Genomic DNA, 12,667 nt, shown 5'->3' on the forward strand with positions numbered 1-12,667 from the left:
TTCTTCTACATTTTAAATTTACTTTAGATATGCTTTTGTAAATTCCCAATATAATTTCTGTTAATATTTTTATTTCTATCAGATAGTATGGTTTTATATAGCTAGTTTTAGTTTTGTTTTTGTTACCTGCAATAACAATGCTTAGGATCTACTTCTTTCAATTACTTCTTTATAAATTCCGGTCCTTTCCGATGAAAACCACAGAAATACAGTACAGCGCATGAATAATGACTCATTGTGTCAGCTTCTCATTTCCCTAACTAGGTCATATTCACAACAACAACATCATCTCAGTGACAGCTATATAATATCTGTGGTCACGTCTCCATAAACCGGAGCTTAGAAGCAACACAACAATCACAATAGCCTTTCCTTATTTGGCTACCCTACAGCAGCTCAGACAGAGATCTGGTATATCATTCTTATAATTCTTATAATTATATATATATATGTACTCAAAACCTACTGTTTATATGTATGTGTCACAAAAAGCAGTCTGTGCTGTGTGTGAACAACACTTTTTCCCTGTGTGTTTACCTCTAGCACTTTCTCAAACTGTGTGTAACAGGAGATGCGAAGCCCTCGCCACACACAGTGGGAAATATTTGGGATGGTTTCCCTCGGAATGTCTTGGCGTGCCTATGGAATGCCCCCCTCCCAACAGTCTCCTCCTGCCCCTTCTCATTGTCGCTCCCTCTCATCTCTAGTCCCTCAAGGGGAGGGAGAGTGGGAAACAGCAGGACACACAAATACGACCCCTGTTTTGTCACCAGAGAGGAAGGCACATGCACGAGGAGAGCCAAGCATGAGAAACCAGGGCAGGTTTGCAAAAAAAATATGAGAAGGCACTCAGGTTTCATAGTATGATACTGCTCATATCCATGGGCATCTAACAATTTCAGCTGCATGCAAGTTTGAAAAAGGGAATCTATTTCAATAAAAACTATCTTGTTTGCTACTGGATTTTAACACCTATCATGTTTACATCCTGGCAGAGATTAACCCAGTTTCACTTGTACTCACATGTGCGTGCGCGTGCACACACACACACACAGCAAGTGAAGGATAGCATTAAACGTGTCTCAACCTCTCACATTCCTCCTGCTTCTCAGCCTGCAGCTCTCTTTGTAGATCAAAGCAGAGACAACAAGTCTTTCTATTGCCGTGTAGTCCTCCCTCCTGTACCCCTCCTTTTCCTTCACTCTCTCTTCCTCTTGATATTCCTCATTCAACACACACTTATCTCGCTCAAACAACTTTGCTTTTTCTCACATTTCCTCAAATACCTTTCAGCTTCAGTGTGTAATTTTAGCCTCCCTCTCCCTCTCTCCACAACCATATTATTCGCTATTTCTCAACTGCTTTCACTGCAGTTCCCTTTTTTGTCTCTCATCTTTTTACCTCACCACCATCACCTCTGTTCTCACTTCTCTATCGCCTTCCCTCCCTCTCCTTTTCCTGTCCGTAACCCCCCTCTTATTTCTCCCACCCCTCCCTCTCACAGTGCAGCGGTTCCTGTTGCTCTTGTTTTCACTTCCCCAGTCGTCTGGTGCGTGGGAACCAGCGTTTCAGCTGCAACAGTGTCTACGCCTGAGTCTGAGTGTGAACGCATCTGTGACCAAGTCTATGTGTTCTCACTTGCTGTTTGTGCTTGAAGGTGCTGAGGTGACTGTGTGCACGCAGCAGTCATAATATGCGTTTGTTGGTTTGGGGTTTCAAATCTGCATTACCCAATATATATGGGAGTGTGTGCGTAGCTGGTTTCACATCTACCTCTGAGCTAGCCTCTGCTATCTGAACATATCTGTAATAGGCCAGTGTGGGCCATCTCATGGAACCATGAGGCCTAGCGGAAGTGTGTGTGTGTGTGTGTGTGTGTGTGTGTGTGTGTGTGTGTGTGTGTGTGTGTACGTGTGTGTGTTTGAATAGAAAGTACAGATAGAGCAGGAATTAGTGGTGGGAGTTGGATAGAGCTAAATAGGGAAACTGCAATGGAGCAACCACTAGCTTTACCATCAAAGGAATACCCTTGCTGGAGATACTAATTAGGGACTATAAACAGTTCATTTCTGTGATATCTGTTAACATTTTATAACAGTAAATATTTTTTAAGAAACAGAACACTGAAACCGACCTGTATAACTTGCTTTACTGCAAATGTTATTTTAATTATTGCCATATTTTGATTTGATTTTCATAGATATTTAATAAATTACTGTAATGTATATTTAAATCAGCATATTTATAACATAACCCTGCATCAGACAGGCAACTTGTCCAGGGTGTACCACATCTCTCATCCTTTGACAGCTGGGACAGGCTCCAGCCCCCCCAATGATTCTGAACAGGATAAGTAGAATAAAATGGATGGTTGGGTTTTGACAACACTAACAATCTGTACTAAAGCTGAAAATTATTTTATCTTTTTTGGAGCTCTGACAGTGCAATTAAAATCATTTCAATGTTAATGGTTTAAATGTGCTTGCTTGCCTTTGGAGAAACATATTCACCTCATATTAAGCACAGTAAGCTAAATAAATCAAACTTAAATTTCAGGTAGATTTGTTTAGAAATGTGATACAGAATGCAGATGAAAGCAAAAGGAAGTTCCATATTAACAAAAAAAGGTCTCTATAAAGTGTTCATTTTATTTTACTTAATTATTTCTTTTGTATGAGGTTTCAGGGACTGATGCCATATCCCACAGAGCAGAGACAGATTCAAATCTCCCAACAGCAGATGGGTCTTTATATAAATACAAGCCAAATGAATTGCCTTGTTTACACAAAGAATATGTATTAATACTGCCTGAATAAGGAGCATAACTCTCAGTTTCTGAAGCCAGGTTTTTCAGTCACACGGAAGATAAACCACTTCCATATGAATCCCTCAAACACCATACATGACATTTTAAATACATGAGATAGTATTTTTTCAATTGCGCAACTATGCAGAAAAGTAAAAACATGATGCCCTTCTCTATGTTGCATTCTCTCTTGGGGTCAAATTCCTATGCCTCTAAAATCTGTGAGGCCTATTGATACACAGAAACAAACATTAACCCTTCCCCTACAATTTACATATGCATGCCTACATGAGGCTGTGCTTAACCTGTTGTGTGTGTGTGTGTGTGAGATTTACTTCTCTTTCCTCATGACATTTAGCAGTAGTGTATGTGATTGAGGGAGGAACACATAGACAAAAAGGGAGAGAAACTAAGCCACCCATTGCTAATTTGATAGCTTTACAATCAGATAACAAAAGAGGTTAACTTTGCCTGGGTGGGCTGTTGTGGAGCCCCAGGGTGAAACTCTCTGTTGCTCTCTGCCACACACACACACACACACACGCACGCACGCACGCACGCACGCACGCACGCACGCACGCACGCACGCACACCTACAATATTTTACAATTTAAGCAAAGGTCAACAAAACTTTAATACAAACAACTGACTGAAATGTATTATTAATCTTCAATATCATTTAACCAAATAATGAAAAGGAATATAGTCAACCCCCAGTGTGACAATAACCGCAAATACTTGAGACCCCCTTTACAACTACCTATTTTAATAGTTCAAACATCAAATACACCTGAAACTGTCATCCCAAAACACTTAAAAATCATTTCAAAGTCAAATTAGATTAAAAACGAGAGACAAAGACACACAAAGTACACAAATACGTGAAACACTTGAACAGCAGATGTCTACGCGGTGAACTGGCAGCGTAGACATCTGCAAATAATTTTGATCTATGGAAAAAATCTGTGAATACTGAACCGTTAATTGGGGGGGAGGTTCGACTGTATTATACTTGAGCAATATTACTTTTGATAATAATAATAATTCTGAAAACATTTTATTAAGATAACATTGGTCAGTCTGTTTTTAAAAAAGTGGCAGCAGGAGAGATGGAAGTGGTTGAAAGAGCTTTTCACTGAATGAACTAATGAAAAAATCTCTGTGCCAGAGATGTAACTAGATATGTGGGAAAATGTAATAATTTAAATATGCTATTCAGCATTTATATGGGATGTATTGGAGTGACTTCTTTGAAGTTGTGTAGGAAGTGTGTACTAAAGTAAAGGATGTAGATGGATGACTATTTAGCCAATGGTCAATTGCTGCTTTTTTTGGGTATGTGTGATCCTCATCATATCATCAGAACAGGAGGTAGCATCAAGGTGGTCAAAAAAAAAAAAAAAAGGAATGCAGCTGGTGGTGTCTTGACAAATTCGCCACCCCTCACCCCCTCCTAGAAGAACGCTAGAACACCCAAGTTTTAAACTCTACTGATTCCACTCCCAGTCACAAACACACACAGGGGCACATAGCCCCTCTGAAACAGCCACCCACAGAGATATCTGTAGGTCAGGTACTATAAATCAGACTGTTATTGATGCAGTGTAACTGTTTTAACATATTTTCCACAACCATGATAAAATATGGATCTGAATAATAAACATGAGCTGCTACTTTAGTATTACTTATGGATACACACATGCTTGTTAGGAAGCAGATAATTATTCAGCTTTATTCCTTCTTCAGTTAAATTCCTTTATTTTCTATTTTCCATGTTTTTAAATCAAGTCTTCATCTTAAAGCTACTTCTCATCCACAGCATTATGGTAAATTTTCTTAGTGAACCACTGCATGTTTGACTCTCCTTTTCCATATCCATTAGTTTTTGCATCTTTTATACATCTTCCCCCATCACCCAACAGTGGCACTGATCAAGACTGTGGTGGCAGCAAGCTAAACAATGAAACGCAGACATCCCACTTCCTCACAACATCTTCCAGCCCCTGCTGAGGAATTCCCAGACCAGATGGGATATGCAATCCCATTCGGAGTCTTCTGGGTCTGCCCCAGGGTCTTCCTCTATTTGGACATGCTGAGAATACCTCCACAAAGAGGGAGGTCTGGCTCAGGAGGGATAATAATTAGATACTCTGGATGCTCTAAAATGGCTACTTTGAACATAAAGGTAACGTGGATTGACTTCACCCTCCTCCTCCTTTTACTAAAGATGACCTTAGATTTACTGCTGAATACATTTGTTTAGCCTCCCTGCTACTACTACAACACCCACATACACCCTACACCAATCAGCTTGTTAATATCTTACATCATAAAATCTCTCGTGAACAAAACCACAAAATACAGTGAGGTAAGGCATCTCCCTGTTGACTCCTCTGTAGGGATGGGTACCGGTATCCGGTGCCATTATGGCAGCGGTTCTGACATAAACGGTAGTAACCAGACTGAAAAGCAGCGCACATTTCGGTGCTTTATTTCGGTGCTTTTTTTCCTGAGATGTCATACACTTTGAATTCTAGCCAATCATTTTACGTTTCCGAGGATAGTAGGCGGGTCCAGGTACGTACGTTCTTTTAGAGCAGAGCTACAGATTAACAATGCCCAAGGCGAAGTGGTCAAAAGTCTGGCTGTACTTCACAGCAAAAGATGCAAACTCAGCAGCCTGCAACAAGCGCTTTAAGCTGATACTGTGACACTGTGCAAAGGAGGTAACACCTCAAATCCGATGAAACACCTGGCGACGCATAGTGTTTTTTTTAAAAGCCAAAAAATGCGCCGTACTTGATAGCTTGCTGCGAGACCTCACACCGAGCGCATAAATAATTTCCCCCAGGGATCAATAAAGTATTCTGATTCTGATTCTGCGGGTGTGGTGCCTGTTATCGGACCCGGAGTTAGCAACATCCCCCAAAACACGAAGAGGAGAGTCCTGGCCCCTAGCCCTGCCAGTGTAGCAGAAATGATGACGAATGATGATGGCAGTAGCAGCCGTTCTTCTCTGCGTGAGTAGCTTCATGTTGTTCGTGTGTAATTTACGTTGAGTAGGCTAACCACGTTATTACATTAATGCATGTAAGGTGAACTAGCAAACATCATCATAGCTACATGCGGCTGTCCTCTTGTTTGATGGCAGATGCTCCCTTCACCCTGGCCAAAAAGGCTAAAATGACCAAAGAAAAAGTGGAAAACAGCTAAACATGAGAGGTTTTTGGACAAAGTTTGTGTTTTTTCCATTGATTAAGCACTGCTTCCAGCCAAGAGTGATGCCATATATGCCCCATAGCTGCAGAAAAGGCTAACATTGTTATCTTTTTACAAAAAAAACAGCTAAACATGAGAGGTTTTTGGACCAATTTTGTGTTCTCCATTCTTTAAGCACCGGTTTGAGCACCGGTTTGAGCACCGTTTAAGCACCTGCACCGTTTCAAAAGTACCAGTTTGGCACCGGTATCGGATAAAACCTAAACGATACCCATCCCTACTCCTCTGTGTGTGTGTGTGTGTGTGTGTGTGCGTGCGTGGGTGTTGGGGTGGGGTGAGAGGTGAGAGGTGAGCCAAACCCTGTGATTTTATGCACGGCTTAACCACAAGTGCAAGTCTCTTTTCCATCTCCAACATAAGGAACATAAGAATGCTCAACATCTTCCCATGCTGTCAGCACTTTATTTCCTGGTAGTCTTGCCAGTAAAGAGTTCAGAAATGCTTCCACTTTCTTTCTGTGTTAAACATACCACCTTTACCACAAGCATTTTTCCTTTGAATTCGACTACTTTACTCAAGCAGAAGCTTTTAAAAAAAATTACGAAATTCTTCCATTCATAATACTTCTCACTAAAATAATAACTATAGTTCTTGTGTTTCTCTTGATTAAAGTTGTGTATGAGCCAAATGTAAGTAGTAAGCAAGATAAATTAATATTTTGGACTAACTGTTGAATTACACAGATGTTATCTGTATCCAACTCTGCATCAAGTCATGTATTATTTTCTTCATTTGTCTGTTGTGAACTTTTCGTCCCTGCAGACAACTTCACTCTAACCATCCACAAAAGATCATGAAAATCATGTACAAGTGTGTAGCACACCGCATAAACAAATATTTTCATAGACAGAAATACCTGACAGCGGCTGAATATATCACTGGGAGTGGGCTGGATGTTAAAGTGTTTGAGAACTCGAACCGCCTGGTCTCTGGCCTTTTCTGAGCAGGCTAGGGAGAGACAGCGACCCTCCGCCACCTGGGAACGCAACTGTACGGGAAGATACAGACAAACTATGTGTACCAGGAAACAAGTCAGACACACCAATGCATGAAAACAAGCGCACAGTGCATCAGCATTCCCTAGATTTTAGATTTGTTTTTGAGTTCATGTGTACTTACAGTTTGGAATGGTTGTCCACATGTAAGAATGACACGGCCTTCAGCCTGCGCTAACTGAGACACAACAAATTCACACAAGAATAAAAGAGTACAATAAATGTATGCGGTAATGACACTCATGCTTGAAATGTACTTTGGTACACTAAATTCTGAAAACATTATGGTATGTTTTTATATGGTAATATAGGTTCTGAAGATGCTACGGTACAGTAATTTTTGGCCTAGTAGAAGCAAGTCTAGGTGTAGGAACAGGTCTGCTCTAATTTGTGCAGATATTTATGATTTGAACTGACCAGGAAAACGTTATGAATAGCTAAAAGCAATCAGTTCTTTCTAATACCATTTGCATAAAAACTACAGGAGGAAAGACTTGTGGATACCTAATCATGCCATCTCTGGGCTTCAGCAGTGAAGTAGCTGTGGCGTGAGTCAAGCTTATATTTTTAGGATCATTAAGGCTGACATCAATACCATTAATAACATCACAATATAGCAGCGTAAGTATGTGGCAACATCCTTTGGAATGAGGTCATTCATTCAATTTATTTTTGATATGAATAAATGGGGTACGGAAAAAGTGAAAATTAAATGGTAACAGCACTGATTACCAAATATCTGATATTGTGACATCCCAAGGGCTTTTTCTGTGGAAAATGTGAATATTTAGAAAAACTAGCAGGACTAACCTTAGCTGCAACCCTGTGATCATCAGTGTTCTCCAATATGACCACGTCAACTCCTAAACAACGCAGGTATCTTCCGAGTCCCTGCAGCATGTTGTCACACACCACCCGCAACTGCTGAGGGGGTAGCGGTGGGGAATCTTCTGAAGGCTTCTCACCATACAAGACGCCTTTCTCTGGATCTGAACAAGAGGGGCTGACCCTTTGAGCCCCCTGACATTCCTAAATGGACAGAGACAATAATGTGATACTTAACCGATCCCCATAGGGGGATTTTCTTTTCACTTGCACCACAGTTCAGGGAGGCTATAGCACTGGGTGAGCTTTAAATCTGCACCCCTGGAGCTGCTAGGAACTGCTGAAGTGTCTTTGTCATTGACTTATTGTCCCTCCTTACAGGCTGAAGGCTCAAAAGTTGGGTTTTCAGTAAGAGGTTTTAGCATTTACATGTAACATGAAAATTTATCACAGAAGAATGAATAGCTAAATTAGCAGATTCTGCTTTACATGTAAATAGGTTGGTCGCTGTCTATGAAGCGGAACCAACACCTACAGTAATCCTGCTGGTGACTGCAATCATGTTTCTGCATGAAATTCTGCATTAAAAAGGCAAAAAAAACTAACTGAATACATACTCTTTGCTTCAAGTATTAAAATGCCACTCTGATGCAAAGACCCTCTATAAGGAAACTGTTTACTAGGTCCCTTGTTTGGTTTTGGTCTCAACAACACTGATAATTGTTAATTGCATTCACAGTAGAATTCCAACATGTCCAGGTTGAGTATAAGGTTATGAAACCTACCAAAAACAAATAAAAGTAAAATATGAACAAAGCAGGTCAAGTATATTAATGAACTTTTGTGAAATAGTGGGAAAAATATTTAAAACTGAACTCTTGAAATAAATATAAAGATAAAACAGCTTTTAAATTTCTCTACCTCTTAGACCAGCAAGCACAGTTACTACATGTTTCATCAAGTCAACTAATGAGGGAAAAAAAATCTATATAAGGTTGCGGCTCAGGTGGTAGAGTATATGTTTTCTAAACGTAAGATAAGAAGTTTGACTTGAAAATTGCTTATCTTATCACTCATGGCAGTGACTTTTATTTCTCTACTTTTTGTTCTCCCCCATCCGAAATGAGTTCAGCGTCTTTGGTTTTTACACACAGGTGTAAAGGTTTGACTATTACACACACACACACACACACACACACACACACACACACACACACACACACACACACACACACACACACACTGGTCTGAATGCTGCAGAGTTACTGCAACAGCCAGTTCTGCTCCTGTTAATAATGTCTAATAACGATGTCAATAAATCAAACAGCTGAATATTCATAGTTTATTAGCTATACCAACTCACACACACAGACACACCTTTCTACCTACCTATCTAGATATAGATATAAAGATGTATTAAAAAAAAGAAGAAAAGGCAACTGATCCCTGACCTCTTTCTCAAGGGTCTGTTTTGTTTGCTTGTCCTTTTTCTCCTTCAGCTTCTTGTCTCTGCTCTTCTCTGATTGGCTTGAAGATATGCTGCGCAGGTCATCAGGCAGCCCAAAAGATGCTGGGTTGCGGGAGAGGACAGAGTACACTTCCAGCAAACAGTAGGCATCTGCCACTAGAAGATGTTAAGAAGCAAAAGAAAGAGAGGGGGAAAAGGGGGGATTTATTGGTTTGCAGTTCATCAGGGGATAACAAAATAATCTCTGATATTCTATTGAGAAGAGAGCAGCGACCATCTGTCTCTCTGTCATTGTCTGTCTGTGCATGCACAATACCTTACCTGCATATCTAATTTGGCTGATGCGTAGAGGCCGCTTCTCCCAGTTGGACATCTGCTCTGTCTTGTCCAGGGGCCTTCCCAGGACCTGTTGTACCAACAGACTGAGGCCCTTTTCTGCACAGTCCTCTCCCACCAGTACCTCTTTAGGGCCATTTTGAGTCCAGCTGAGTGCACTATGTTGAATCTACATTACAAATTACAGACATAAAATAGCATAAAACAATCATTTATTTTAAACAGTGCAGGACTTCATTTAGAAACTGCGTTATATTAAGTTATGGAAATGAAAAGAAAGATTACTTTTTTATGTATACTTAGAAGATCAAGCATCCCCTCCATTTTCAGTGGGTCCTCTTGTAACTGGGGCCAGGTGGCCAACAGACACTTAAGATCACTGGCCATACCATATCCTGAATTGCAATAAAAGGAGAAATGTAGGAGACCAAAGTATGTAAAAAGAAAAAAAAAGGCGAATGACTTGGATATAACACTGAATACATGCTAACCTAGTTTAAGGACACTTTGTTGGGAGAACAAGCTCCTGATGAAACAAATTGTTTCTGGGTGCTCACAGAATCTCCTAGCACAGAGGTCTATTAGGAAAACCTGATCAGAAACTGCAAGTTGTATCAGGGCCACTTGCTGAGTTGAGATACAGCCAAATGTTGGCTGCCACTCCATGTCAACTCCGACTACAACACCTTTCTAAGAAAGGACAGATAGCAGAACACAGGAGAGAAAGTTGAATAATACATGATTGCAAATACAGACTTTTCCCATCATTAGGTGCTGTTTAATCCTCTGTACCTTGAGCAGAATGCTTTGACATCTCTCGAGAGCTTCTGGTGTGTCCACAAAGTGCACCTTGTCTTTGGTAAGTGGCACTTGGTAGAACTTCTCACAGTGAGACTGAGCTAGCTCCCACTCCTCAGTTTCTGCAGTATCACTCAGAGATATCTGTCTGAGCAGAGGTGAGAAATGTGTATTTTTTATGAATGTGCAAATAAAAGACTGTGTGCTCTATAATGGCAAACTGATAACCAAATAGGAGGGAAAAAAGTGACTAAAACAATGCATTAGGTGTTATGAATGAGTCGAGTGAATCAGCGAAATATGTAAATAGTGAAAAAGAACCAAGTGAGCACAAAAGCTTTGTTTATAAGACTGCATTGAGAAGCTGTTGCAAAAGCAGGATGAAATCAGTAAGCAATATGTGAGAAACAGGATGTGGAGAAGAAAAATTAGACTCCACAGTTCCCTTTATATAAAAAATACAGTTTGTACATACCACAATTTGCGTAACAGAAGATGTTTATACATGTTCTGGCCAACTTACTGTAGAGCACGTGGTAGACTCTGCTGGGTTTCCCATACTCCACAGGGAAGTCGATATCTGGGGATGCTGTATCTCAGTGACCACTGGGAGGCTTTCCGAAGACAAGAGTACTTCACCAACATCTCCACCAAGTGGATCTGCAGCTCAAGGTCATCTGCCACTACATACTATACATACACAACAATAAACTTACTGCATACAAGACATAGCGCCATACAAATTTAGGCTTCATCAAGTCACATATAAACACATACAAACCCACTTGTACATGGTCAATCCAGTTCTCTTCTGTCATGCCTTTCTACGAAGAAAAAAAGATACAAAATGCTATTTTTAATTATTCTTCATTACAATTTTTAATCTACAATGTGAGGAGAATTTGGCAGCTAAACAATAGGGTACTGCTAAACTGAAAATTCAATAATAATAATATCTGATCATATTGTCTACTAGTCCTCAGTCTACATTTTCATCCTCTGCAAGCAGTGTCAGTTAAAGTGACGGTAAGACTTAATTATCTTCTCTAACTTATCGAAACAAATCATTTCTTCTCTTAAGCACACAGACGTGGGTTTCAAAAGCTTTTAGTAAACTTTATATTTCCCCTTTTGTGCATTTATGTCACACAATTAGATTTGACACTCTCTTACCACATTCTGCTTTTTTGTTTAAATTGCACTTTGAACTGCTACTTCACAAAAAATAATACATACAGTCAAGTGGAAAAATAAGTTCTATTGACTAAACTAAGTATACCTATTGATTCTATAGCTTGCAGAACAAACTTTAGCAGCATTAACTTGAAGTAGTTATTTTCTGTATGACTTTATCACTCTCTCACATCATTGTGGAGGAATGTGGCCCACTCTTCCTTACAACATTGCTTTAGTTCATTGAGTTTTGCAGGCAGTTGTTTATGCACAGTTCTCTTAATGTCCCGCCGCAGCATTTCAAGCAGACTGAGGTTTGGACTTCGACTGGGCCATTGCAACACATTGAATCTTTTCTTTTTCAGCCATGTTGTTGTATATTTGCTGCTGTGATTGGGATCATTGACCTGTTGCATGAAGTAATTTCAGCCCAGCTTTAGCTGTCAGACAGATGGCCTCACATCTGACTCTAGAACACTTTGTTATACCGAGGAGTTCATGGCTGACTCAGTAACTGCAAGGCACCGAAGTCCTGTGGCTGCAAAACAAATCTCTCCACTACTGTGCTTGACAGTTGGTATGAGGTGTTTGTGCGTTGCTTAGTTTTCACCAAACATGGAGCCATGCATTATGATCAAGCATCTCCACTTTGGTTCCATTTGTCCAAGTACATTGTCCCAGAAGACTTGCTGTCACGTTCTTTTTAGAGGGAGGAAGCTTTTCTCTTGGCAACCCTTCCAAACAAGCCACAGTTGTTCAGTTTTCTAACTGTACCCTACTTCAGTTCTTCACATGCTAACTGAAGCTATAGTCCTGGGATTTCTGAGCATTGCACAGTCTGACCTTGGAGTGAAATTTGCTGGGACATGGACTGCTGGGAAGATTATGGCACTGTGTTAACGCATAGCTGAACGCTCCAGACCAGCAAACTGTCAAATCAATCAACTGTATTTGATTAGCAGAACCTGGCTGCTACATCACCTTTTA

At 40.3% G+C, this 12,667-nt stretch overlaps 1 protein-coding gene across 1 annotated transcript in view; it reads right to left on the bottom strand.

The window, feature by feature from the left end:
* The window catches only part of exd3 (exonuclease 3'-5' domain containing 3), a 48,016-nt gene that overhangs the window by 25,712 nt on the left and 9,637 nt on the right, over positions 1–12,667 (bottom strand). Inside the window, exons 10-19 of the mRNA XM_085463436.1 lie at positions 11,293–11,331; positions 11,031–11,197; positions 10,502–10,655; positions 10,201–10,399; positions 9,995–10,104; positions 9,695–9,878; positions 9,357–9,529; positions 7,891–8,109; positions 7,205–7,258; positions 6,942–7,073 (exon numbers count right to left, since the gene is read on the bottom strand). Coding sequence (XP_085319562.1) covers positions 6,942–7,073; positions 7,205–7,258; positions 7,891–8,109; positions 9,357–9,529; positions 9,695–9,878; positions 9,995–10,104; positions 10,201–10,399; positions 10,502–10,655; positions 11,031–11,197; positions 11,293–11,331 — 1,431 coding nt within the window. The remainder of the gene's footprint in view (positions 1–6,941; positions 7,074–7,204; positions 7,259–7,890; positions 8,110–9,356; positions 9,530–9,694; positions 9,879–9,994; positions 10,105–10,200; positions 10,400–10,501; positions 10,656–11,030; positions 11,198–11,292; positions 11,332–12,667) is intronic.

The sequence above is a fragment of the Copadichromis virginalis genome, linkage group LG7 (assembly GCF_057382275.1).
Source record: "Copadichromis virginalis isolate Kocher_CV1m ecotype Utaka linkage group LG7, C_Virginalis_male_GT1.1, whole genome shotgun sequence".
Taxonomy (NCBI): Eukaryota; Metazoa; Chordata; class Actinopteri; order Cichliformes; family Cichlidae; genus Copadichromis; species Copadichromis virginalis.